The following is a 27,773-nucleotide window of genomic DNA, read 5'->3' as shown; positions in this document are numbered from 1 at the left end:
GGCTGGTGGGGTTGAGGGGGCATTCGGGGCGGGAATGGCCGCCGCCACAAAAGGAGCAGCAGTGAATATAGCGGCATTGAGGCAAGGAACAGCTGGACTCGTAGAAGTCGTGGCAAATGGTGCGGCCTCCGAGGTGCGTGATGGGCCTGCCCCGCCTGTCTGAACCGTGAGGCGAAGGCATGCTGGGGTGGAGATTGTGGGCTTAGAGGTTCTGGTACGGGAGCTGGGGTCAAGCGGGAGAGAACAGAGGGACGGCATGAGGGCTGAATCGTTTTGGGCTGAGACTATGCAGGTGGAAGTGGGACATGACAGGGCGCCACACAACTTGCAGGAGAGAGAAGACGGGCGGCGAAGATGGCAGTAGATTTCCTGATCGGGACTGCCCCGGAAGGTGTCTTGGTTAAATTGCCGAAGGCGAGCAGCTGCCTGAGAAGCAAACTGAATGAGGTACTGGCAGAATACGCTGCCGCCAAATCGTAACGCGAGGTTGCGATTTATAGGCTGAGGCCAGAGGGGGCGTGGAGGAGGAGTGGTCCCGCTCCTGAAATTCAGATGACATCTCCACCAAATGGCTTCCTTCATGCTTCTCCTTTATTTAATCATTTTGAGACTATTTTTACTCTCAGTTCTCTTAGCCCCCCCTCACTGGTCTTTATCCTGTGTGCATAGAGGCATTCTGTCTTTTCCCACCTTCAGTTAACCTGATCAAAACTCGGTAGAACTGAGATCAAACAAATATCAGCGGGGGAAGTTGGTTGGAGAATCACCGAGAGAAGAAAGAGAAGAAAGACTGTAAAATCAGAGCAGAGACAGAGAACAGAGACAGCTTTTAGGGTGGAAAAGTTTGACAACTCCATCGTGTGGGACCTCCAGGTAGCCATCAGTGTGAAAGCATCTGTTCAAACATTTATTTATTTATTTTTGAAATAGCCCAGTGACTCATTGCTTCTCTCCTGCACGCACCTCATGCCGTTGCTGATCAGACCCCTGGATGCTGGCTGCAGCGATCTCATCTCAACCCTGCTTGCCTGTGAAGGATTAAAGTCTTAATCCGCCAGACTGAAGCTTGCTATTAGTACCAGCAGGGCTGTGGTATTCATTGTGTTTTCTCATGCATGTGTGCATGTCTGTGTTAGCACTGCGGCGTTTGTGAGACGGATGGTGGACAGCTGCAGGTGTGTGTGTGTGAGAGATTAAAAAAATAACAGTGACCTGAGGGAAGAATGAGTTGATACAAGGGGGTAGTGCAGCAGATAAAGATGTTAGCTGGTTTAATGTTAGAGGCTTGGGTGTTCCCTGTCTACCACCTGTGCTAAAATTGAGACTGAAAACACTCCATATGTCCATGTGGGTGTGCGAGTGATTCTCTCTCTCTGTCTTCACGTGTGTGATAAAGCAAAAGAAAGTGACACACAGCATTAAAAGGTTATATTGCATTACAGTCACAGTGCGGTGCCTAATCTGTTCAGCTGTGCAGGAATAAAAACAACCAAAACAGAAAACACAGAACTATTAGCCCAGCATGTGTGATCAGTGTCATGTTGCATACACTAACCAGCCCTCCTGTGCTGTAGGTTAATGAGTAGTGATGGAGGGATTAAATAAGCTGAATGTCTCTCACACACACACAGAGCACCACCTGCCTACCTCGTCAGTTTCCATCTCTTGCCTCACTAATGTGTTGTCTGCTCTGTTAGATGGCATAAAGGACTGGCCAAAGTGTTTGCTTGTTTTAGCAGCTCCCTCAGGCACACACAACCCAATGAGCTGCTTCTCAAGGACAAACTTTGAGGCTGGAGATGCAAACAAGCCTGATGATATTTTATTCTCTGAACTCTCACCTTGTCTGAATTATACTGCATGAGTTTTGTTGGAACAGTTACACTTTTCAAAGGCAGTTTTAAACTCTCACATCTATTTATGTACTTGTGACGCAGTCCAAAGTTTGTCCAGCTGTTCAGTGTAAGATTTATTACTGTCCTTCCCACCGGCGAGTTTTCCTCTTTTATGTGTGGCTTTAAATAGTAATTCAAACATCTGGTTCAACCTACAATGACTCTTCTTTTTTACATAGCCCATATCTTCCAGTAGTAAACAGCAGTAAACTATAGGAAGCAATAAGACCATCAGTTATTGAATTATAAGATTAGTTCAAGTAAAATATTTATAAAAAATCAATTTCATTCTGACAGCACCTTCTTCGTCGACCGTCCAATTTGCAGCGCAAACAGGCTCACCTCATCAGAACAGCACAGAGATGTTTGTGTTTTTTGATAAATCAGGTAACGTGAAATATTCTGTCTTGCTGTGTTTTCTTTAAAGCCACTAGTTTGGTCTTATTTACACATAAAACACAAGCTGACTGCAAAATTTGAGTCTGAATTGGAGCTCGAGTTCAGATGTGTTGGTGAAGGTAATTCCGGGGAGAACCGCGCCCCCTGTTGCGCGTGAAGCGGTCAGGGTAGGAAACATGGAGGATAGCATCTCCTCAGTGTCCTTGAATTACACACTGTGTAAAAGGTAGCGGACAACAAAAGCCACCCGATGCCCGCATTTCTGCTGAAATGCCCCCTTTGTGTATTCTGGAACTTGCACACAGTCGCCTTTTCCCGGTCACTTGTGTACCTGCTGTCACCTTTACGCACACTTGAACTTGGGTAAGCTATCCACGGTCTTCTCTGTTGCGCACCACAGCGCCGACTCCCTCCTCCCGTGCTCTTCCTCCTCCTCCTCCTCCTCCTGCAGCACCGCTCCGTGAGCTGTAACGGGACACTTTCAGTGCTCCAAACCTTTACTCGCTTCCCATCAACGGTATGTTCAGACTGTCTGCGCGCCTTCCATCGGAGTGGATGACGCCGGAAAGGCGTCCCTGTGATTGTGACATGTGGTGGCTGGTGATGACCGCTGACTCCCTGACGTGGCGTTGAATGATCGGAGGAATTGAGAGGGGACATTGAGGGATTTTACTCAAAATCGATCCGGCCGTCTGAAATGAGCGCGGGGCTGAGGACGGTAAGGTGTGCTCATAAGTTGTATCGACGTCTGCAGGGGTTTTGTTTGTAGTTTTTATATTTGTCTGAAGTTGTAATGAAATACAAGTCTCTTTTTATCTCGCCAACACTGTAACACAGAGGAGGACAAATGATCACACTTTGTGTTTGAGAGTTTTATTTGGAACTAAGTGTATCCAAAATATGAAGTTGTTTCGAATCAATTGTAAGATTACGGTCTTTAAAATGTCCTTCAAACCACATTTGACTTTCGGGGTCGTATTATTATTATTATTATTATTATTATTATTATTATTATTATTATTATTATTATTATTATTATTATTATTATTTTCTTTTCTGCAAAAATCCTCCAAACGAGAGTTGGTTATATGATCGTAATTACGCGACAGATTTAACCGAGTTTAATTGGATATCTATTCGAGATAAGGGCGTAAAAATGTTTCCCAGTGTGTGCTTTTGCAAGTTGGGGAGAGAGAGATTTTCCTGCTGAACATAAAGCATCCCTGCCTCTCCAGCAGCTCCTGACAAACGCAGTCACTGCTGACTGACTATGAATATAACATAAGCTCCCTGAATGAATGCTGCATGCAGCACAGCCACTTAATAGAAAACTCCCAGAGTCAAGAATCTAAAAAACAAAACAGAATTGTACGTATTCTCATTTTAATACAACTTTAACTTTTAGTCAGTTTCATAAGTTAATTGGAGGATTCCTAAATGTCACAATGTTCAATAAAACTCCGCTTACTGAATTCTAAAGAAAATGCACAACAATAGGAATTTCATTTTAACTGACTGACCATCTAACCTATTGGATTTGTGTCTATTGTTGTACCAAAATTAGCTGATAGTAACAGTGTAAGCGCTTCCTTCAATTAACTTTACAGTAGGAAAAAAGAGGGAACTTCCATTAGGACTACAGATCAGTTAACTACAGTTTATCATTCTCTCCTCTTCCTGTGCGGTGGAAATGAAATACCAGCACCTTGACAGAACTGATTTATTGGTTCCTCAATAACAGGATCTTATCCTCCTGCATCTGAAGCACCGAAGCACTTGGGTACGATCCAGTTCGTCCAAGTGTCATTCACACATTCAATAAGCCTGTATGTACTTTACATGAATACTAAGCAGAACAATGACAATACTGCAGTGTTAGTGTTGGTGGTCCTGGGTAGAAAACTGTGAAATTTAAATTAGGATTATCCAAACTGTTGGGACATTTGAAGAAATGTCACTGTAGCATTTTATTCACACCAAAAGCTGCCAAGAGAAAAGTGGAGGACAGCCAAATATAAGGCAGCTGTATTGTTAGTAACAGGATACAAAAACAAACTACAGAGGATTATCTGAGTGTTTGTTGAATTCAATTAAATGTCAAATAACACAATAAGAGGGCTCACATTGAAATCAGAGTATTAACTATAACTCTTTAAAGCTCTGACACAACTCACCATTCTGGGCAACTTTAACAGCTAACAGTGCCAGTAAGTTTCAGGGAAGTTGTTTTGCCAACGGCAAACATTTTGGACCTTGCGCTGTGCAACAGACACTGAAGCACACGGCCAGTAACGTACTCTGAGTGTGAATCATACCGTGAACCTGAACGTTCTTTTCTTCTGTTAGTCTTTCATTTTTAACAGATCATTTTTCTCTCAATGTGAACATGAGCAAAAAATTCCTCGCCTATGCATTCAGCAACGGGCCATTTATAGCAGTACAGCAAGTGTGACTGTCTTCTTTCTCATTGAAAAGAAGTGAAAGAGGAGGGAGGAGCTTCTAGCACTGCAGTCTCCTTTAGGTTTCTCAGTCTTGGGTCTGTTCTCAGTCTTTCCTATTCTTGCTCTGTGTTGTCGTATATGCCTTAATCTCAGTCCATCCTTGCTTCGTTCTAACAGTTCTCTCTCTGTCTCTCTTTCAGTTGCCTGCATGATGCCACCACGGGTTTAGACCCTCCCTAATCCTGTTGTGGTGACACAGAGGATCTTCCTCAGTTCCCCAAACACCCCAGCACTGCAAATTTGGCTCCTTACCTCATGCAGCTCATTCTCTGCAGCTATCAGCCAGTGATCAGTCCTCTTATTCAGGCTTGCCTTTGCTAGACTGGCTTCAGAACAGGATTACCCACTGATTTGATGTTGAAGTCTGGTACACAGACTCAGTCTGCTGTGGACCTCTTACCTCATGACGCTCTGTTGGTTGGGGACCAAAAAAAGGAAAACAGCACTGCACCTTTTCTTTCTTCTGTTTTCCTACGGTAGCAGGAAAACTTTTTCAGATCTGTAAATCAGAAAAACTGATGTTTATTGAGACTGAAAAGTTTCAGAGGGCACTGTCTGCAGACTCTCTCTGTATTTGCTATCTGGTCTGAGCTGTCCACTCTCCAATCGAAGCACAGTGCTCTGTGAATGCTGCCATGCCCATCATCAGCAATGCCAACCATGACTTCAGCAATCTGTCCGTCAGTGATGACAGCAGTCTCGACCACATATTCACTGAGATCCCAGAGACTGAGACTATCAAGGTATGAACACGATTGCTGGTAAATTTAATGGTTAGGGAAGATTTATATTAAACAAGTTCTCAAATCGTATAACAATGATCACCGTTTCATTCTTCGTGCTATAGGGTGTGTACTACCAAAGAGCTCAGTTCATCCGTCGGCCAGAGGACCTCTTGTCCATCGACCATGCTTCCTTGGCAGTGATCAATGTCGGGGGAAACCGCTACACCTTCCCCTGGAGCACACTGGAGCAATTTCCCCTCACACGACTTGGCCGCCTCTGTGGCTGCAGGTCACCTGAGGACATCGCCAGCATCTGTGACGACTACGATGAAGCCCGCAAGGAGTTCTTCTTCGACCGCTCACCATCCGCCTTTAGGGTTATCCTCAACTTCTTGGCTGCAGGGAAACTCCGACTGCTACGAGAGATGTGCATCCTCTCCCTGCACGATGAGCTGACCTACTGGGGCGTGGAGATGGCGTACATGGAGCGCTGCTGCAAGAGGAAGATGTACACGCGCATCGAGGAAGTGCACGAGAAAGAGAGGCGTCGGCAGGAGCGCAGGCAGAAAAACGCCATGCAGCGGGAGACAGTGGAGGAAACACAATACAGAAAAGTGATGAACTGGCTAAGAGATATGGTAGAAAACCCACAGTCAGGCTTACCTGGGAAGATCTTTGCCTGCCTGTCGGTGATCATGGTTGCCGTGACTGTTGTCAGTTTATGTATCAGCACGATGCCAGACCTCAGAGAGGAAGAGGACAGGGTGAGTGGCCAACAGTGCTGATTGTGACCATTTTGATTTAGGTTCAGTCATAGTCTTTGGGTTTTAGTCATGATGTAGGCATCTAAATTCTTTTAGTTTTAGTGTAGTTTTAGTCAACTAAATATGGTAAGAGTACAGTACACCAGATCTAAAGTTGAATCAGCTGACAAAAATGGAAAGTGTAAAGGTTTCTTGTGTTTTTCCTTGACATTGAATGTGAAATGTGCCCATATTTCCACTCTTCCTCCCATGCATTGATATTTTATCACGTTGTCGTGAGACAGGGAGCATGGATGCTAGTTCCTGTCTCCTGCAGAACTTAATTAGTTCTGATTGGATCTCGTCTCTCCAGAATATTTTCATCTCATTTTTATTCACTCACAAAAGGGTCAGTACATTTCAGCCTGTTATTTTTGGTCGTTGAGGAAAATGACTGGCCAGTGAAATCAACACTGGTGACCAAGCGTGTGTTGGCCTGCTGCAAGCGTAGCTATTAGCAGCAGAAGATTCAGAAACCAAGTCAGATTAGTACAAAAGAGCCATAAATGACAATTTTGTAGAGAGAGTCCTAAAGCGATTTATCATGTGAGTGATCGTGACTGCTTAGAATGAAGGCTCATCAAGACATAATCACTAGCACTTCCTTTATTTCCTGGAAACTAACATTAAATGTGTTTAATGGAGATATTTGGTTAATAAACATTTTGCCATTGCTGCAGCTCAGGTGTGGAGATTAGTGGTGGTGATAGATTCCATTATAAAGTCCAGATGATCCCCAAACCCAGGCTATACGCTGGCCCTTTGCAAGTCGGGGTCTGTGCACACATAATTGCATGTTTATGAATAATTGCTTTTAACTGTTTTTATATCACTCCACTCTGGATTGAAGGACAACAAAAAACAAGAGCGAGAACATCTTAGACAAATGCTGATGTTGCAAAAGTGAAAATTCTAAACTATAAAACTCGCTGTCATCTTATCCTCCTCAATATTCTGGGGGGACGCTGCAGTGTCGGTGTGTGATCTGTCTACCCGTAGCAGCACAGAATAATTAAGCCGGAGCTGCTCACTGAGGCCTGTCCAGTATCTGAATAATGAAATGAGCGTGCTGTATGTGACAACGTAGACGGACTCACACACGCGTGCATCAACAGACACGCTGTAAAAAACACATATATGCACTACCACTGCACACAGAATAGCCCATCCACTGAAACTGATACAGCGCTCTCTGAATTATGCACACATTTACTCTTTTGTCTCATGTTGGCTCATGACTAACGTCTGACAGCAGCATGTCCCCCATTCAGGACTTGATCATTTTTCATACGCCGGGTGTCCTTGAAGTAGACCTGTCAGGCTCGTTCCCAGCTCCACATTCTTATTCTAGAGCAGCTCAGTACAATTCACAACTGGGCAGCTGTGGCTCAGGTGGTAGGGCAGGTTGCCTACCAATTAGAAGGACAGTGCATCGATCTCTGGCTCTTCCAGCCCACATCCAAAGTATCCTTGGGCAAGTTGGTGAAATCAGAGTTGCCCCTTGTGTTAGAAAGTTCTTAGGCAAAGTTCTGCATGGATGTATGTGTGACTGGGTGAATGAGACTTGTAATAGAAAGCTCCACTATGGCACTACATGAGTACCAGTCCAATTACAGTTCAAAATAATCCCTGCATATCAGGTTCAGGTGTACAATAAAGCAACTTTAACCGAGTATCAGGCTCAAGACAGTACATATGTACGTATGTATGTAAGTTGACACACCTGTTCAATGGAAACTCCTCAAGAAGTGTACAGCAGCATCTCTGTATTGATTTTGATACGAGCAGTCACAGGCAGCCAAAAGATCGAGTGCAGGGAGGGGGTGGTGTTACTGGAGAAGGCCGACAGCAGAATACTTGATGAGTTGTAAAGGCTGAAGAGAGGATTTTGAGAGTCCTGCCAAGAGGAGTCCAGTAGTTAGTGAGAGTCATAGGAACACAGATGGACAAGAGCTTTGGCTCGGGAGTGGATCGAGTCTCCTGGTCTGCTGCTATGCATTCGATATGGACCTTTTAGAGCATGTGATAGATCAAACCTATTACTATTGTCCTAAGTGGAAATATGCAGTGGCTTCAGTTGCTGCTGTAGCTTTATTTTCTATGCAGTGATGACAGTGAAAGGTCCAGCAGAAACGAATGAGAAATGCAGCAGGATTTAAAAGCAAGCAGAGATTGAATAGCATAACATTTCTGATGTGTAGTATTACAGTAGCATTTTTACGTAAATGGTAAATGAAGTTTTCCTGCTTGATATTCACCTCAGGTAAGCACAGCTGCACTGACGGAGACATTGAAAGGCTGCACGCAGCCTTCCCTCGTACACACGCACTTGCAATTACCACGCCGTATTGATTCCTGGTGTAACAGTGTTTCCAGCCAGTGCAAAGTTTTGTGAAACTCTTTCTAGGAGTTAGTGTAACTAGGAGTGTTTGTCTCGATGCCCTGAGGCAGCAGTGTGGGTTATCAGGTCATCTGAGATTTGTATGATTGTGTCTGACATCTCACACCTTTGGGAGGATGTTGTGGGACGTAAGGACATTTAGGTGTATGCGTTCACTCAGGCATGTGTTTGCATGTCTGCGCTCATTCCTAGAAAGAGGATGGCAGTTCCATCTACAAGTAAACAAATCCATCTGCCGCTTTCATGTTTTTCCCTCTGCATGCTCCGGAGGTTCAGACTATTCAGCTGCATTGAACTCCATCTGCAGCGTCCAGCTAGCAAGCAGCGGCAGGGTTCCTGTCATCTTTAATTCACGTAGTCCTGCCGTTTGTCTCTCTGTTCTGTTATGTGCCGGAGTGGGCTGAAATTCCCTCGTCCACTCATAATTCATCCACCTTCTCTGCCTGTTTCTGTTTGGCTAAGGCATGTGAAGGAGAGATAGCGTAAAGTAAAGATGGATTGTGGACTAGGTGGCTGAATAGAGTGAAGGAGAAAAGGAGAGACAGAGAAAGAATGTGCTTTAGGGAGATAAGAGAGGAAGTTTCTGGTAGAAAAAACCCGGCAAGAAACATTACTTAATTTTTCTCCTCTGATTGCTCCCCTTTGTCCGTGTAATGTGTTTCTCTCTGTCCTCAGCTGATCTCGTCTATCAAGCAGTATACCACTAGGAGCTAACAGCTCAGCTCCAGTCCCACTGATAACCACTCTTTCATCCTTCTGTCTCCTGCTGTGGGTGTGCATGTATCTCTGCTTTGTATTATGTAAAAACTTTCAATGTGATTCTGAAATCAATGTCATTTCTGCAGGATGTTTGTAATTGTGACACTTTGACAGAAAGCACAAAAACGCAAGTGGATGCAAGAAACCTTCATATGATTCAACAATGCATCTTTGATCATGTCGAAAAACACCGAACAAGAGTTGAGCTTCATGCCTCGTATACAAATGATGCCAACAGCAGCTTTTGGACTAAAGATAATAAATTGATCTTTTATCAAAGAACATATTGTAGGCAGTGTTGGGAAGATTAGTTTTAAAATGTATTCCACTACAGATTACAGATTACATGCCCCAAAATTTATTTTGTAACGTATTCTGTTACGTTACTCAATGAGAGTAACGTATTCTGAATACTTTGGATTACTTAATATATTATCATGCTGTTTACAACTACATGAATGTACTATTGCTGTGTGATTTATTACGATTACTGAAGGTCCGCGGCGCCGAACCGTAGTAAAGGGACCTCTGGCTAATATGTCGGGTTCGTGTCGGGCTCGTAGCCGAAAACTAGCTTTACTTTGTTGTCTGGGTCAAGTTTTAGACAGAGAGAGGCGTTGAAAGGCTGCTTCAATGGAACTTATTGTTTCGGAGGAAAACATGAACACAGTGTACAGTCGAGTCTTAATAGCTTACTTACAACTGGGCTCGTCAGGCACTCTTCTTGGCTGAAGTGGTTATTATTATATTTACATGCTTCCAGCTCCCGTTTCTGCTCGGTGACAGCTTTTCCACTCTCCTTCTTCTCCCTCCTCGCGCTCACAGACCCATAACGTGTATGGCAGTCCATTCCCCCTGCAGCACGGACTACACTGCCCATCAGGCTACATGCTTTAGGGCTATGCCTGTAGCATTCTGCCTATTAGCTTAGCACAACAAAAACAACAAAAAGGCGCTCGCTCACCAGGAAACACACAAAGAGAGCGTTACCCTGTAACCATGGCAACCGTAACGCTGCCGCCTGGAACAACAGAATAAACAAAACCCAAACAGTCCTGACCCGCGACAATATGAAACAGGAAAGTACCACTGTGTAATCCATTTATATCAACAAAGTAACTGTATTCTGAATACCACCTTTTTAAACGGTAACTGTAACGGAATACAGTTACTCATATTTTGTATTTTAAATACGTAACGGCGGTACATGTACTCCGTTACTCCCCAACACTTATTGTAGGTACATAAAGGCAAGGTGTGATTTGAAGCACTGCTCCCCGTGCAGCTGGTATTTTTTGATTGCTCTGTGGAGGTCTTCCTTTCGACCTTGTGAGCTTGCTCTTGTGTGTTCGCAAAGTCACCGTGGACCTTAAACTTGCACAGAGAGACAGAGAAACAGCCTGAACTGTGATGACTGCTCTTGTGGCCACTCCTCAAACCCTAATTACCAGATCTGAGTCCTTATGACTTTCTCCTCTCCCAAAGGGTCAGTGCTGTAACACATCAGAGGAGATCCAAGCCTGTCATAAATGCACAAGTGCTTGTACCCGAACATGGAGCGATCTAAAAATAGCATTTGCACCATAAGAGTTGCACAGTTATGGTAAATGGCCTGTATTTATATAGCGCTTTTCTAGTCCCTAAGGACCCCAAAGCGCTTTACACATCCAGTCACCCACACACTGGTGATGGCAGCTACATTGTAGCCACAGCTGCTCTGGGGCGCACTGACAGAGGTGAGGCTGCCGGACACTGGCGCCACTGGGCCCTCTGACCACCACCAGTAGGCAACAGGTGAAGTGTCTTGCCCATGGACACAACGACCAAGACTGTCCAAGCCGGAGCTCGAACCGGCAACCTTCCGACTACAAGGCGAACTCCCAACTCTTGAGCCACGATCGCCCTTCCCCAAGGAGACTCTTTGAAGGGCAGATCATCCAAATTTAAATGAAATATCTTTTTGTCAGTTTCAGAATTTTATAATTTTGCATATTTTGCCAAGGAGTAACAAGAAGTGTTATAACATTAATACCAAACTAGGTCTTTCTCTGTTATATAACTTGTGCACATTACACAATTAACACGTTTTTTTTAAGTCTTTAACAAAGAAAATCAAAAGGATTCATATGAAGATGATCATTCAAAGATTAAAAAAATTACTATCAATATATGATTAGTGATTAGTCAGCCACCTAATATCTATATTAGTAAGTGGTCCTGGATTATAATACATTTTCTTTGACCCATTTCTTTTCTTGGCCCATTAAAGTCTAAAGATGCTTGTGTGTGAAATACCTTATAGTAAGTTGAAATGAAAGTGATTTGTTTAATACATCAAAGGCTCCTGTACCTACCTAATAGTACCCAAGATCCATACTATTTCAGGGCTGTTATTAGACTAAGCATGTAATAGTGTTCCTGAGATCACTTATAGTAACATAACTGTGGTTCCTGGGATATTAAAAGTAGAATGAGAGGCAGAGTTTTCAGGCCCCTCTTCTGTGGAACCAGCTCTCAGTTTGGCTTGGAGAGACAGACCCCAAACTTTTACTATTAAAACTGAAAACGTTTTGAGAAAGGTTACAGTTAGGGCTGAAGCAGGTGACTCTGAACCCTCCCTTAGTTATGCCGCTATAGGCCTAAGTTTGGGGGGTTCCCAAGATTCACTGAGCATTTCTTCTGCACTTACCTACTTTTGATCTCTTCATGTTTATTTATTTGTATTTTTGCATTTAATCATTTGTTACTGTTAATCTCTGGCTCACCTGGTTCTGCTGGAGGTTTCTTCCTGTTAAAACGGTGTTTTTCTTCCCCACTGTCACCAGGTGTTTGCTCATAGGGGACATCTGATGGTTGGGTTTTCTCTGTATTGTTGTAGAGTCTTTACCTAACGATGTAAAGCACCTAGAGGTCACTGTTGTAATGGTTTAGTGCAATATAAATGCAATGAGTTGAAGTGAACTGTCAGTGACTCTTTAAAGTGAGACTGGGCTACCAAACTGCTAATGGCTCTCCAAATGAACTTACTGTACGCACAGATGGATACCAGTGTTTATTTACAGAAAGTATTTCAAACTATAGTATAGATTTAGTTAAATAAAGTTCATGGGATGTTTGATGCAGTGCTCTTGCTCAAACGTTGACAGAACTAAAAAGTTGTAGCATCATCTCACTAACTAGCTATTCACAAAAGATCTGTCGCTGCTGTCGAGAGGCTGAAAGGACAAAATAATCATTTCCTCTGATTATCACTCTCAGGTAATCCTGTTTGAGATTATAATCAAGTGTAGATTGAGAAAAAACTCGATTCACGTTATTTTTTAGGTGATATTTTTGGTGTTATTTATTCTAATAAATAACAAAGTAACAAAACTCATCTGTACCTTATGGCTCGCAGCTACAGGATGCTGTGATGTTGCCTTTACTTCTTGCTTGTGTCTTTACTTTTACTGTTTTGGATTAACCTTCACGTTCTGGTTGTGGCCCCCTAATGTTGTCACGGCGGGGTGCGCCGGTGTGTGTGTGGAAAGAGGACCCAAAAGCAGATGACGATGAGGAGTAGTAAGGTTTTAACAGAAGGTGAAGCTTTATTGCGATGCCGGCAGGAAATAAACCAAGAGACCGAAACAAGCTGGCAAAAACACTAAGAAACAAAAAAAACACTAAACTGGCAAGACACTAAGAAACAAAACACTAAAGGTACCAAGACCAAAAAACTATAACTATGACTGAGGTGAGATTAAACAGACGAAAACTATAACCATGACTGCGGTGATGTAAACAGACGAACCGACAATGGCGTGGAGAAAACAAAAGGCTTAAATACAGACATGAGGTGATCAGGGGAAGTGGCGACACATGGGGGAAAACAGCTGACAGACATAAACCTAATGACAGGACCAGGAGAGGAAAGCAATAAACAAAGAACACATGACATTGCCAGAATAAAACAGGAAATACTAAAACATGACAACACAACTTAACAGACCTAATACGTGATGAATAATTACAAAACCCCAAAACATAGAAAACCAAGAATAATAACTGCCTAAACTAAAGAAAAATAGGAAATAACACAAAACTGATCACATAACAAAATGAGACAAATACAAAGAAAACTCAGAGTGCTGGGTCGGAGACCCAGCCTGTGACAAATGTAATCCCTCTGGAGTGGAAGCACTTTCTTCCATCAGTGTCACATATTGAGCTAAAAGACACGACGATCTCAGTGAATCGCTCGTTATTTTTGACGCTTGCTTATTCATGAAAACGTTTTTAGACACCAGTAATCTTCTTGAGTCAAATCTATGGTAGCAACACTCAGAAAGAGCAGCAGGTCTCAGTATATATCGATAACCTTCTTGAAATTACATGTTATTGCTCAAATGTCACAAATGAAACAAAGACGCACTTTATTTGTGCTTTCAAAGTAAAACCTGTCTGTATTCATTTTCATCCGTCTATCACAGAAATACGTTCCTGTCATTAAGTGTTGCTTGGAATTAAGTCTGTTTGATGGAGCATTTTCAGACAGCCTCGACAGATCTGCTCTCCTTTGCCTAATTCAGATGCTTTCTGGCCTGGGGAGTCATTTTATGTTCTTAATGCCATAAATTGGAGTGGGATTTGCTGTTCAATAGTTACGTCCCAGGACATCAATCACAAATATCTTGAGACTGAGGGACAGACTACGTGGCTCAAGCGCCACACTGAGCGTTCTGATTCATCCACATCTTCTCAAACAGAGACTGGTCAATAGTCCCACTGAGTTACAGAGCTGGGCTGTTGATTGCGGACGAGAAGGATTTCTTATTTTATTAGGAGATACAAAACTGACATAATGAGTCTTGTGATGTCTGAAGGAAGATAAAGTATCACTTTATGTATTTGAGAGAAGAAGGTAATAGAGGAGTAAGAGACGAGTGGTAAATATTAAAACATCTGCATTCCAATTTCTGTTTTCTCAAAGGAGCTGTTCAGTATTTAGAGGCTGTCTCAGACAAAGTGGTAAATAAGAAAGAGGAGACACACATGTGTGCGCACACATTCTCGGCACAGCAAACCTAACTCATTTCATATTATTTTGCTAGCATTTTTAGCCCCCCCACCCCTCCCCGCCCGCCGGTGAGCGTCATACGAAGCACACGTCCTTGACACTGACTGTGCATTTGCAGCACAGTCAAAAATCTATTTTTAGACATCAATTCTTAATAGCGTAGCATGTTGCATTTGATATGCTGAACTCTAAGGTCATTAAGATAAAGTTAGTTTATGTAATGGTGTGTAATCACTCTTGGAGTCCATTAAATGACCTTCTATTCATGTCATCTTCAACAGAGCCTCAGTGATGGCATAATAACCTAAAAGCAATTACTGTCAGTAATCCTTCCACATCTAAATTATGGGCAGCACTGAAGATCATTCATTAATAATACGATCACATAGCTGCCTTTAAGAATGGCATCTCATGTTTGACAGGTGATGGGTCAACCCAGTATCACAGCAAAACGTGTAATAGACACGCGAGTCCACCGTGTCCTTTTCACGCTTTGCCTCTCCAAATCTGAAATGGACACGCATGCAGAAATTGCATTACCAGCAGGGGGAGATGATATACTTAAAGTTAGTGTTTTAATTCCAGGATCCTTAATCGTTAGAATCGAGTAAGCTAGGTGGCTAATATGTATAATGTCTGTTTAATGCATGATTATTTTCATGTTGGCTTGATACTGCAGATTACCGAAACTTACTGCAACGTCTGCATCTGTGAAATGGACACAGTGGACCGGTGTGTTGTGATATGAATGGGTACATATTGTAGCGCTGACCTGCTATGGAACAGGTAGCATCTTATGTAATCTATGAGACAGGTTTACATATAATATAGTAAATAAAACAATAGAAATAAGAAACGATTGGCCAGGAAAGAGTATAACATTTACTGGTTGTCAGAGATCCAAGCGTCTGAAACCAAAAACACGCTTTTGCCTGAGTCTGGATCCTTATCTGGCATTTTATGTCCAGCTTCACTGAAAACCAGTATTGGCTGTGATTACATCTCAGAAGAATTACTGGCCTCCTGCTTCTGTGCTAAATTCCATTATGTGAATCAACAAAGACATTTTTTGTCTGTGAGGGGGGAGTTGTGATTTGGAGACCAACATTTTTGACTATCTGGACTCGGAAGCATGAATGAATTCCCCCTGCAGCTCAGAGCAGCAGTGACAGCGATCTGATAAGTTTTGTGTGAGCATAATGTAACTAAAGGCTCCCCCTGCATGTAATTTAGCTTAAGATGATTTACTTGCACACCTGAGATGTGAAACATAATGTAATAGATGCACAGAATTAACACGAAGGCTAGTGTGCATGTGTGTGCACACGTGTGTGTGTGTGTACTCTCTCTGTCATTGGCCAAATTCAGAAGACAAAGCACTGTCATCAGTCATAAGCTTGTTTGTGTGTTTAACAACAGAGGCACAAAATTAAGCATGCGTGCTTTGTGTGTGATGATTCCCCCCCTTCATTAAATTCACACAAAGAGAGCATAAATAGGTGCTGGTGTGTAAAGTTGGTTGCCTCAGCAGGATGCGAGTCTGCCAGTTACTCAGGGTTACTATACTTAAGTAACTAAGTAAGACTTTAGAGAAGCAGGTGGCTGCAGATTAGAGGGAATGAAATAGAGGCCGGAGAAGTAGGAAAAAGAGGTGGCTAAGTCGGCGGTTTGTGTACACGCACTGTCCTTTTAAAATGGCAGACATTAGATCTTTTCTAAACTTGCAGACCTTCAGACCACAAGAAGGTCTGCAGTTACAGTACATGCTAATAATCAGATTCCACTGCAGCTGGAATAATTGTAGCAACACTTTGAGTTAGCATGCATATGCATTTCCTTGTTTGTTTCCCCGGGCATGTATGTACTCTGAACGTATCAGTTCCAAGCAGATTCCACGCCTGTTACGGCCTATCTGCTTATGAGCTGCATTCCCTCCGTCGGATGTGCCGCATGGCTGCCAAGTGGGATTATTGAGAGAACAGCAAAGCATGAGGTGTTTATCCTGTCCATGCCAGAGTGGGATCGCACAGCATAGATAAGTACAGCAAAGCACGGGAGCCATTCCTCAACCTTTGTCTCCTGTAACACATTTTAAATTCAAATTCTGCTTTTTAATTCAAAGTGTCTCACCCGATGTTGCCAGTTTATGAATTTTAAAATCACTTGATGCTTTTGTGATGACCTTTAAAAAGAAATGAAAGACATGCAACAAAGATGCATCACACACACTTCCATAAATGTCAAGTAGCCTTCACATTCGTGCTGTGCTCAAAAGGTGAATGAGAACAAATATAGAACATACTGGACATGAACTTCCTCCTATAAATTAATATTTTGACATCTACAAGTTAAAATGCATTTGAGAGTTGCATCATATGAATCTCTGTAAACTGTATACATACTTATAGCAACAGGTAAAGATGCACAGAGTCCCTGAGTGTGATCTGGTAATACAAATATAAGAGCAAGCTGCATAAAAAAATAAGCTGACTATTCAAAGATTAAAGTGGTAATTAGAGAAAGAGTATTTTCCCCGTTTCATATGTTCCAAATATCTAATATCTGCCATGAGCCCGCCTCCATCTTTGCTTTCTATTTTAAATTTTTGTCCGGTGCATTTTCTTCTGAATATGCCTGCTTTTGTCTAAATGCAGCAAAAGCTGATTAATGAAAATGCAAAATATTTGCTTGTGTTTTGTCTGTTTAAAAGAATTTGTCAGCTTTTCTTCAGCTGCAGTGTGTTGAGCTTTCAAACTATTGAGCTAGAAAATTAGTCTGAAAATATTTAGTAATTTTCACAGATCATTTCAATATAAAAAGCTAAAAATCTATTTATTAGCAGAGTCTCAAATATGACTTTAAATCTTGTGAATAGAAGCTTATTTTCCCAAATACAAAAACAGAATAATGACCTTAAATGCTTCAAATTTCTTTCCCCTGAGTGATTTTGCTTCATTTGAGTTTTCAATAATTCGGTTTTAAAGTGATTTGGCAACTTGGTATCACCTTCTTTACAACAGTATTTTAAATGGTTTGTAAATAACAGGACATAGCACAGCCTACAACTGTAAGCAAAAGGAAGTTGGTCTTAAACGTGCAGCACAGTGTCTGTGCTTTATGGCCAAATATCTCCACTTAGTTCCCGTCTGTGTAAAGAACATCTCTGTGGTTTGATCAGATGGAACCTCTGCTATAGTTCTATATATTGTCTTTAGAGAGGAGAAGCCTTCTCCTGACAACCCTTCCAAACAAGCAGTACTTGTTCATTCTTTTTCTAATTGCACTGTCACGAATGTTAACTTTTAGCATGCTAACTGGGCCTGTAGAGTCTGAGATGTGGCTCTTGGGTTTTTATTATTTTTTTGCACACTCTGACCTTGAATGACATTTTGTTGAGACACATTTATTGCCAACATGTAGTTTTCATAAAGGTGTTTACACGCACTGATGATTAATTAACCAAGGGCATTTGATCAGCAGCACCTGGCTGCTACTTCCCCTTAGCTTTCACAGGACTGCACAGAGCCCTTTGAATTCTTTCTTTTTTCCCATAACTGTAGGTAAAGGTTCTTTTTGCTTGACCTTATCTAGAACATGATTTTTGGTGAGTGTTTGATAGGATTTACCAGACCTACAGATATGATGATCATATTTGCGCATGCTAATGAAGCCACAATATTGTGAAACTGCACATGTGTGCATAACTCATATCAGCAGGTAGAGTGTTTGCCCCATAATCGGAAGGTCGGGGGTTCAAATCCATCGAACGACTACCCTGAGGAAACCCTCAGCAAGGTACCGTCCCTACACACTGCTCCCCTGATGCTGGATCGGTGGCTGCCCACTGCTTCACTGAGTGAATGCGTTAAATGCAGAGAGTAATTTCCCCACAGGGGATTAATAAGGTATACAAGGAAAAAAAAAACTACCCACATGTCTACGATGCCAAGATGGCTGCCAAATGGTAAGACTTAATTCCACGAACGAAAGCTCAGCATAATTAACAGATGCACTGCAAACAACCTTGTAACTGAGAAAACAGCTCTACTTATGCATGTAGAAAGTAATTTGTGATGTGGGACAGCTGTGGAGGCAGGAAGCACATTGGCACAGTTATGCGGTTGTGTAACAGGAGCCCACACAGCTGACACCTGGTGGACAGGTGTGGAATAACACCGGTGAGGGAAAACTCCCCAGAAAAACCAGCCGGCCCAAAAGATCAATTAAAAGTAGACAGAGTAGGATGTGGTAGAAAACCAGTTGTGACAGTGACACACAAACAAGCAGCAGATGCTTAATTTCCTGAGGTTACATACATGACATTTGCCAACTCCCTTTTCACAAGACAGCTCAGTCGTGTCGTAACAGCAGTCACTCTTTGTGTCACGCTGCATTCCCCCACACACTCAGAGTGAGCCGGTGCACACTGCAGCCAATAGTTTGCTTTTTTCTTTTCAGCTCCACGTTCTGACGAGACATTTTTATAATTTTCTTACAGATAAAAAATAAAACGCTTGCACAAAATGTTTTTGTGATCATAAAAGTTGATGTTCGTCTACTGAAGGCGTGTGTGTGTCTGTGTGCGCCCGATGTGCCTATAGTTTGATGGGACACTAAACAATTTAAAATACTGGATGAGGAACTGACATCACATTAAATTGCTTTTATAGCAGTTTGCACTGAAACTGGAGGCTACAGACAGACTTTACTAGTGTGTGTCTGTTTGTGTGCATGCAGGCATGAAAGAGAGAGTCTAACAAGCAAAAACCTTTGTTAAAATTTGTCATCTCTGCATTTGTGGATGTTTGTGTGTCCATGTGCTGCACGGACAGACAGACAGAGAGAGAATAGAGATGCAGAGTTGCAAATGGTCCCCATGGTTCAGATGTCACCTCTTCTTTTCCTCATCAACTTTGCTTGTAATCCCTTTCTCCTCTCTCCCTCTGCACCACTTAGCCACCCACTTTCCTTTCATCTATTCTTCTTTTTTCTCTCCCGTATCTCTCCGAGCCACCTTCTCACTTTCATTTTTCTCTATTGGGGTTTTCATGCATGAACAATCTCTTGGTCTTTATCAGTGATGGATAACTCTGAAGGCTTTACAGCTACTTCATATGAAGATAAAACCGTGCAACTCTATGCTGACACAAATGTCCGTGGTAAGGTGCTCAGTGTAAGGAGTCGTACTCTATAGAGAATAGCTCGCTGTTTGAGGCTCTTATTTATTACAATATATCTCAAGGATTCTTGTAATTCAATGGGTGCATATAGTCCACACGGCATATTCTACCCAGTGTGCATGCGTGCGTGTCCATATGACTAGTGAACACATTGCTCGATGTTGGCAGTTCCAGGTTAAGGACAGCTGCGTGTCTTTTGTGGTTGTCCTCGCTGTCCATCCACACACTCCTTTATTCAGCTTTTCTTTAGAGCGTTCAAAGTGAGGGCAAGGTCAGTAAAGCAGCATAGAGGAAAAGTGTTTAGTGGTGCAAAGTTTGTTCAAGGTCTGCTGCACAGTAAAGCTGACTGATGGGCAGAATCTTTGCTTTTGCTCCCATTTCCAACTGTACCTCTTGATATGCAGGACTGCAGAATCATCGTGGGAGAAGGAGCCCCAAGAGATGTAGAAGAAAGAGGAATGAAGAGTTATACGGACATACTGTGAAGGAGTCAGAGAATGAACCACAGTTTATAATCATGCAGTGGTTAGAAAAGCAAACATTCCTGAGTTGCTGTAGCAGCATGACAGTTGCGAAGAGTTGTCCTAATTATCTTTTGAACACAGTGAAAATGTGCAGCTTTATTTGATCCACACGTGAAAAAAAACATTCATAATTCAGAGATATAGAAGCTTTCTCTTGTCCAACAATAGAGACACACATTTACACCTCAAACCCACGGTACACGGAGCGACCCCACAGCCAGTAGCTGTCTGACTGCACAGGGTAGATGCTAAGCTGCCAACATTAATATAAAGCTCAACTGATGCTGACACAACAGTAACAGTATGATGGCGATGAACCAGTGCGGGGGTCAGAACGAGAAAAACACCATCACGAGCTGATTGAATGTTTCTGACCGTCTGCTTAACCATGAACACAAACACCGTGTAGCACATTGCAAGTCGTCAAAATTACGCAGTTAAAGCCAGATGTTTATTTAGAGAGACGACAGAAAAACCGTCATGCAGAAAAGCAGCTATGCTGAAGGGTCAGCAGACATTAGCTTGGATCACTTTGTATAGGTTCAATCAATTTTCCTGTTGACTCCTGGGGGAGCATAGGTCTGCAACAACACCATGCCAACGGACTCTGTTCTGGGCTGCTCTCTTTAGCTTGTATAGGTTGTAATGCTGTGATAGTTTTATGCTTATATATATTAATATTGTAGCATCTGGCTTCTCCTTGTTATTGCCGTATTCAAAACAAGGACAATTGTCAAGGTCACACAGACATTTTCAGCTGAAACCTTTTTCTCCACACTGTGTTCACATTGTAATACCAAAATAATGTATTACATAGCAAGTGTAGTATCTCAAGTTGCCTAAGATGCATACTTTACGTTTTCAAAATAGTGTCATCATACATAAGTATTAAACATTTTAGTTAATACTTAAACTGTAAGGTGTGGATGTGATCACATATAATGAGCTCTGGCTGAGTGCAGGGCTGCTTTTAGGGCACTTCAGCCAAAATATAATGATCAATATTGTCATGCATGTGTTTATTTTGTAAAACACACATCTAGTGCAAAATAGCAACTCAGTTCAGATCAGCTCGACCTTTGGGTAGAATTTTTTTGCGTCATACATATTGTTCATTTTGTCATTGAGTTCTTTTTATTCATTTACTTCGAGTTGATTTATGCCCCACATATCTGCGGGATTCTGTAGAAATACCATTTTTATCTCCGAAATATAAGGAAAGCTGCAATAATACTAATAATAATAATGTATTTTCCTCTTTGCTCATTTTAAATGTCCTTGCCATGAGAATGCCTCAGTGTTCGTTGCCCCCACTGCAGTCTTTGTCTTAATTTGACATTGGGATGTGTTAATGCAGATGATAAAACGAGACCCCCTATGAGACAGCTGTGGGGTGAATGGTGTCTGTGCTGAAATGTGCTGTTGCTGGCATTAGTTCCACAGAGTCATTCGGAGGAGATAAGGTCAGGGAGATAGTTAGTATTGTGGGAGGTTATTGTGTGCACAATTGTGTCTGTAGTTGAAAGGCAGAGAAACAGAAGTAGAAGGCTTGGAGCTCTAACAAATGGTCTATTCTGCAGAGAGCGAGAGCACAAAGCTGCGATAGGCCTGAGAAAGAAAGAGCCGCGAGGAGAGGATGGTGCTTGTGTCAGACAGAACATCTACACTGTGACAGAAAGTGCCTTAAAGATTCATGCAGGGAGACCACAGAGTTAGACATCAGACAGAAAAAACACGATGAATGTCCTGAAACTGAGAAATTTAAAGGTTTATATTCAGTTAATATTTAGGTAATGATTTGCTGTGGTGTGTCTTTTCCTTTAGTTCAACAAAAATATCAAGCAATGAGTCCTTCAGACCTCTGGAGAAATCATATATAGCCATCGTGGTTCTACTTTTAACTGTGCGGGCTGCAGCTTTATTGAATACATTTTAACATGAGATGTTAAATACATCATAAATTCTCAGAAACATTATGATGCAATGACCAGCTTAAGAGCGATGTCGCTGTCGACTCAAAGGCCAAAATAAAACAAAGAGTTTTTGTGATTTTGCTGAGAAACCAAAAGAAAGCTGTAAGCCATCATGTTGCCTGCTGCATGTGGAAACTAGGATGTCTTGGCTAACATATTAACCACACTGATGTTAATGATACACTAAATGTGTTTCTGCCCTGCTCCTCCTTCTAGGAACCATTAAAGGTTCATGTTTATCACGATTGTCGGGACTAAAGTTTATTCATCTGTTTTTGAATCATGTTCAGCAACTTTTACATCATTTCTTTCCTAGAAATCCTCACATTTAGAAAGCCGTTTGGTGCAATTAGCAAATATCAAAAGCTAAACTGAGACAGTGACTGAAATCTTTAATTACTAGTCTAAAATTGGAAAACAAAAGACTGATCGATTTTAATCGATGTCTTCAGTTAACAGAGAGCTTTTTTTTACTTCTTATAGTCACATAGAGACTTTAAGCCACCTGGGAGACATGAAGCCTCATACATATTGTTTTAGGCTTACAGTTTCATCACAGTGGGGGTCAGTTCCTACCATAAGATAGCAAAGAGGTCAGGCTTAATTTTATTTCCATGCAGCAAGTGAAAGATGTGGAATCTTGGGTTTGAATATTTTACTGGGTGTAAACACCATAAAACTCAGCGAAGCCTTGAAAGAAGCTGATGCTGCATTATGCTACAGTATGCAAGTCGTACTGGATGTAAATCTAAAGCAACATGAAGTTACTTAATGAATATTTGTCCATTAAAAATAATGATCAAAAGAACTACATCTGCCATGAAAGGCCTTATATATAAAACATTAACACAATACAATCAAATAAAATTAATCCTTTTCAAAAGCATTTAAACAGTTAATATTAAGACCTGTTCAAATGTAGATTGTAGAGCATAAAACCTAAAAAGTGTCTCACCAAGACAAATTTGTCCTGAACTCTGAAGAACTAAGATTCATGCCAGAGAGCTGAGAGACTGTCCTCCTTTATAGACTGGATAAACGCTGCTATTATCACTGCTAGCATCACTGCATGATGCAACCTGCACAAAGGAACATCTTTGAAAGTCACAATATCTTAGCACACATATTCCTGCACCAGCATTACAAAATATGCAGAGCCACTCTGCAGGAATGAAGCAAAAAGGCAAAACATCACAGTGGGATTAAAAAGAGTGAAAAAGGCAGAGAGGACACAAGTGATAATGCAACACGAAGTAAACAGATGTATGTGTGTATGACGGATACAACGCATAGAGAAACTTCACTTAGTGGAACGCTGAATGAATGAATGAATGAATGAATGAATGAATGCAGGCTTTAATGCAGAAGGAGAGCAGTGTGAGGGGCGAGCACAGAATGAAGAATGAGAGGGGAGGGAGTTCGAAGAGGGCGATACAGGAGGAAAGAAGAATAAATGATGAGAAGGTGGAGATGGAGGCAGAGGGATGAAGGAGAGGCTTGCAGGAGGATAAAAAAAGTTGTGAGATAGAAGGGAAATGAATGAGACAGTGCAGATAAAAGCAGAGAGTGAGCAATGGGAAACGTGGGGAGAAATGGGGGGGAGGCTGATGAAAGGAGTGTCACAGAGAAGACATAAACAGCGTCTGTCTTAATAATGCGGTCTCACATTCAGCCTGTGTAAAAACCAAATAACTCATAACATTATGAAAAACTGATGATTCCCCATCATCGGGGCGCAAAGTCTCCTCTTCACAGAGGGGATACTTTAGCATATTTCTCACTTACTACAGTCAGAAACCGACAACAAAGTGTTGCCTGAAGAAACTGCGCTTCTAAGAGAAACATTGTAGCAAATACTCAGAACAACATATATTCAAAGTCACATGACAAAGAGCTGTCCTGGCTGCGAGGAATATATCTGCGTGATGGCACAAGTGTGTGAAAACGAGGGTCAGTCAGCAGCAGTGTCATGTACACACACACACCCCACTCCCACTATTCTTTTAGAGGAGTTTTTTATTATTGCATTGCTCTTCGTTGACACTGTCGTTGGAGGGCACACAAGTTTGATTGCGTTTTGTCGCCACTCCCATGGAGGATTAATCCTTGAGGTCTTCCCAAATGCAATAATTGATCGATCACGTCACTTTATAACCCACCAGTGCAGCTGCAGTAGCTTTAGTATGCTGACCGAATGTAACTTATGATTAATTAATGAATACCAAAGACGATTATCTGACCTCTGAATCTTCTCCCTGTGCTTTTCTCACCATCTGTCTTACTCCCTGTCAATTCTCGCTTCTCTTATCCTCGATTTCTCTGCTTTGCCTTCTCTTCCACCTCAGGGCGAGTGTTCATCTAAGTGCTACAACATGTTCATCATAGAGACGGTGTGTGTGGCCTGGTTCTCCCTGGAGTTCATCTTGCGGTTCATTCAAGCTCAGAGCAAGCTGGACTTTCTCCGCGGGCCGCTCAACATCATTGACGCTATGGCCATCCTGCCCTACTACGTTTCCTTGGTGGTGACAGAGAAAGACCCAGAGCTGGAACACGAGAGGCCGGGAGGAGGTAAGGGCTACCTGGACAAGCTAGGCCTGGTTTTGAGGATCCTGCGAGCGCTGAGAATTCTCTACGTGATGAGGCTGGCTCGCCACTCTCTCGGCCTGCAGACGCTGGGGCTGACGGTGCGACGCAGCACCCGGGAGTTTGGCCTTCTGTTGCTTTTTCTCTGCGTCGCTGTCACCCTCTTCTCCCCGCTGGTACACTTGGCTGAGAGCGAGCTCACAGGTACCCATGACTTCACCAGCATTCCCGCCTCCTACTGGTGGGCCATTATCTCCATGACGACAGTGGGATATGGCGATATGGTGCCCAGATCCATTCCGGGACAGGTGGTAGCACTGAGCAGCATCCTCAGTGGCATTCTCATCATGGCCTTCCCTGCTACTTCCATCTTCCACATGTTCTCCCGCTCCTACCAAGAGCTCAAGATGGAGCATGACCGATTGTTCAAAGAGGAGTGCGTGGCTGCCGCTGCAGCTGCTGCTGCCAGTGGGGAGCCACAGGAGGCGGGAGGTGAAGGAGGCGGTGAGAACTCGGCTCCACCTAAAATGCATCTAGACAATGATAATGTGCACTCGCTGGAATCTCTGGCTCTGTTAGGGAAAGGTGGCGAAGCTGCTGGAAATAATAATCACAGCCTTCCGGCAGCAGCTTTCTGAGCTGCATTTGCACAGACTGACCTCTAAGATGTGACTGTGCAGTATACGATGAAAGTACTGTTTCCAAAAGGCCTCACTATCTACACAGCTCTGAGGGCATCTGCATTGTTTGGATAAAAAGAGATTAAGCAAACATTACGCATTTCTTTTGCTCTTCAAGGATTTCATAAGGAGTAAAAGTGTCCGCGCTGAGAGACACACAACCCTTTAAATCGGATGATTTTGTCCGACCAGAAAGCCTCTGCAGCAATATTAGTAAACGGCTGCGTCCATAAACATGCAATATTCAATCCAAAGTTGCTTTTCCTCCCACTGTGAAAATACTGACTGTAACTTTTAGTTTCATTCTCATTACTTTTTAATCTGTTGCCTACAGTATGACCTCAGTGTGTTTCGTACTGTATACTAGCTTGAAGCCATGCTATAGCAAATTGATTGTCTCATATATGATACGATTCATCTCTCTTGTGTATATTTCTATGCTTGGACTGAAATGGTTTCTCCATTCTCAAATATAAACTCCAGGTAAACGATTAAGAAATTGCATAATTATTCCAAATGTTTCTAAATCAGTGACAAAAGAAACGGACATGGAGGAAAAAAAGGTGTTTTTATTTGAATGAAGACGAGCGTGAGTGAGAGAGAGTGAGCACTAAAACCATGAAATGTACTTTGCAACGCTCCAAATAAAAGCTCTCCTAGTAATCTGAGAGAAATCCGTTTTCTGGTCTGTATTTTTTTTCCTTGGTGCGATGGTCTAATCTCTGCTCATCTGGGATGCTCAATCAGAGTCCTACTGCTGAACATTTACTCTGAGAAGAAGAAACAGAAACAGCTGCCGCTGCCAGACAGAGCAGTATTCTGTGAATTCTGTGGCAATCCGCTTCTTACATCACCTTCTCGTTTTCATGCGCACAATTACAGCACTGTGGAAGAGCGTCTCTCTAATGTCTAATCTAATGTTTTTAAGACAGCGGTCTCTGGTTATTGTTGATCTTCGTGTCTGGAACAAATCTGTCCTCATCTACTCTGTTTAATCCCGCTGTGGCCTTTGGACCTCTCAGAGTTCTTTTACTGAGAAGAGTTGCCTGCAGCACCGTGGGGTCCAAGAAGGTTGTGGAGGCACGCAGGGACATGACAGATGTGGATGTAATCTAGATTAAAGTTGGGATTAAAACCCCCACAGGGAAACGGGTTACTGCCTGAAACTCAACTTCATCCAGTTGCTTCAAATAAGATTTATCTTTTTTTTTCTCTATTAATTCAGTGGCAATTTCTTTTGCTTTATTGTGGTTTTCATGCCTTAGAATTAAGATTTACATGCACATGATGAAATATAATGTATTTTACAAAGTTTTTTATCCATCTGTATACTCAGTAGGTAAAGACACATTGATATTATAAACAGTATATAATGGGGTTTTGCAACACTGATCATAACTCGTATGGACCATTATTCTAAAAGCAGCTACGGGGGATCAAGTATTCTCATATGTCTGTGTAGCTCATCGTCACAAATCATTACTGATGCTCAAAAGTAAAGTTCAGTCCAAAAAGTCACTTACACGTCAAAGACAAGAAAGATGAATGTTTGATAAAGACCTTTTCAAGGACTTTCGCTTTTGAGCGGCACTTTTTAAACGACTAAAACATTTTATTCTAACTTGAAAATGTTCTAATATTTTCTCTTTGCAGAAAGTTGCATTAAAAAAGTAATATCATTTAGGATGTTGGAGCCAGCAGGGTGTTTGCTAAATAAAGCTAAGCCCTTTAATTTTTTGTACAGGAATCAGCCCATTGTTTTATGAAGGTTGTGTGGGGTCAACCCTCAAAAAATATCTTTGTGTTTTACATTTTTATTTGACCTTTCCAGTCAACACATCACCGTTTTTGCATTAATAAGGCAAATATATGTAGAAGAAGACACGCAGACACGGAGGCGAGAAGGCCATGAAAAAAAAAGTATATTTAGACAGTCTGTGTAGAACAAAAAACGACTGTTACTTAGCTAGCCGGTGGTCACGTGCAGGTGTTTAATGCAGTTTCAAATCATCATGGTAAGCTAAGCTAATTACATCCTGGCTCTGTCTCCATACAAACATAACAGCAGCAATAATCCTCTTACCTAACTCACATGGTTAGATAAGAAAATAAGAACGAGCATCCAGTGCATTTTCCAAAAAGGACAGTGCTCAGCGCAATTATCTGCTCACACTGTATCATTCTTATGTATCAATCTTAACAGGTTTTGATTAGCATTGGTAACAATAACAAAAATGTCTCAATTATATAATTTTGGACAAAGCAATGCTACGAGTTATTCAAATAAAGAAATC

The 27,773-nt window shown here is 42.1% G+C and overlaps 1 protein-coding gene across 2 annotated transcripts; it reads left to right on the top strand.

The window, feature by feature from the left end:
* Window positions 1-54: 54 nt before the first annotated feature.
* kcng4a (potassium voltage-gated channel, subfamily G, member 4a) lies at window positions 55-26,110 on the top strand. Of its 2 annotated transcripts, none has more exons than XM_080862389.1 (4): window positions 55-3,012; window positions 4,936-5,538; window positions 5,643-6,284; window positions 24,562-26,110. In XM_080862389.1, the coding sequence occupies exons 2-4, from the start codon at window positions 5,431-5,433 to the stop codon at window positions 25,435-25,437; spliced, it is 1,626 nt and encodes a 541-aa protein (XP_080718515.1). In that variant the 5' UTR covers window positions 55-3,012; window positions 4,936-5,430; the 3' UTR covers window positions 25,438-26,110. The 2 variants fall into 2 exon arrangements, with proteins under 2 accessions (XP_080718515.1, XP_080718516.1); XM_080862390.1 differs by having other exon boundaries at window positions 55-3,017.
* Window positions 26,111-27,773: the final 1,663 nt, after the last annotated feature.

Source organism: Rhamphochromis sp. 'chilingali', assembly GCF_963969265.1.
Source record: "Rhamphochromis sp. 'chilingali' genome assembly, chromosome: 2".
NCBI lineage: Eukaryota > Metazoa > Chordata > Actinopteri > Cichliformes > Cichlidae > Rhamphochromis > Rhamphochromis sp. 'chilingali'.
The sequence above is the reverse complement of the archived record's forward strand: the minus strand, read 5'-3'. Positions and strand labels throughout refer to the sequence as shown.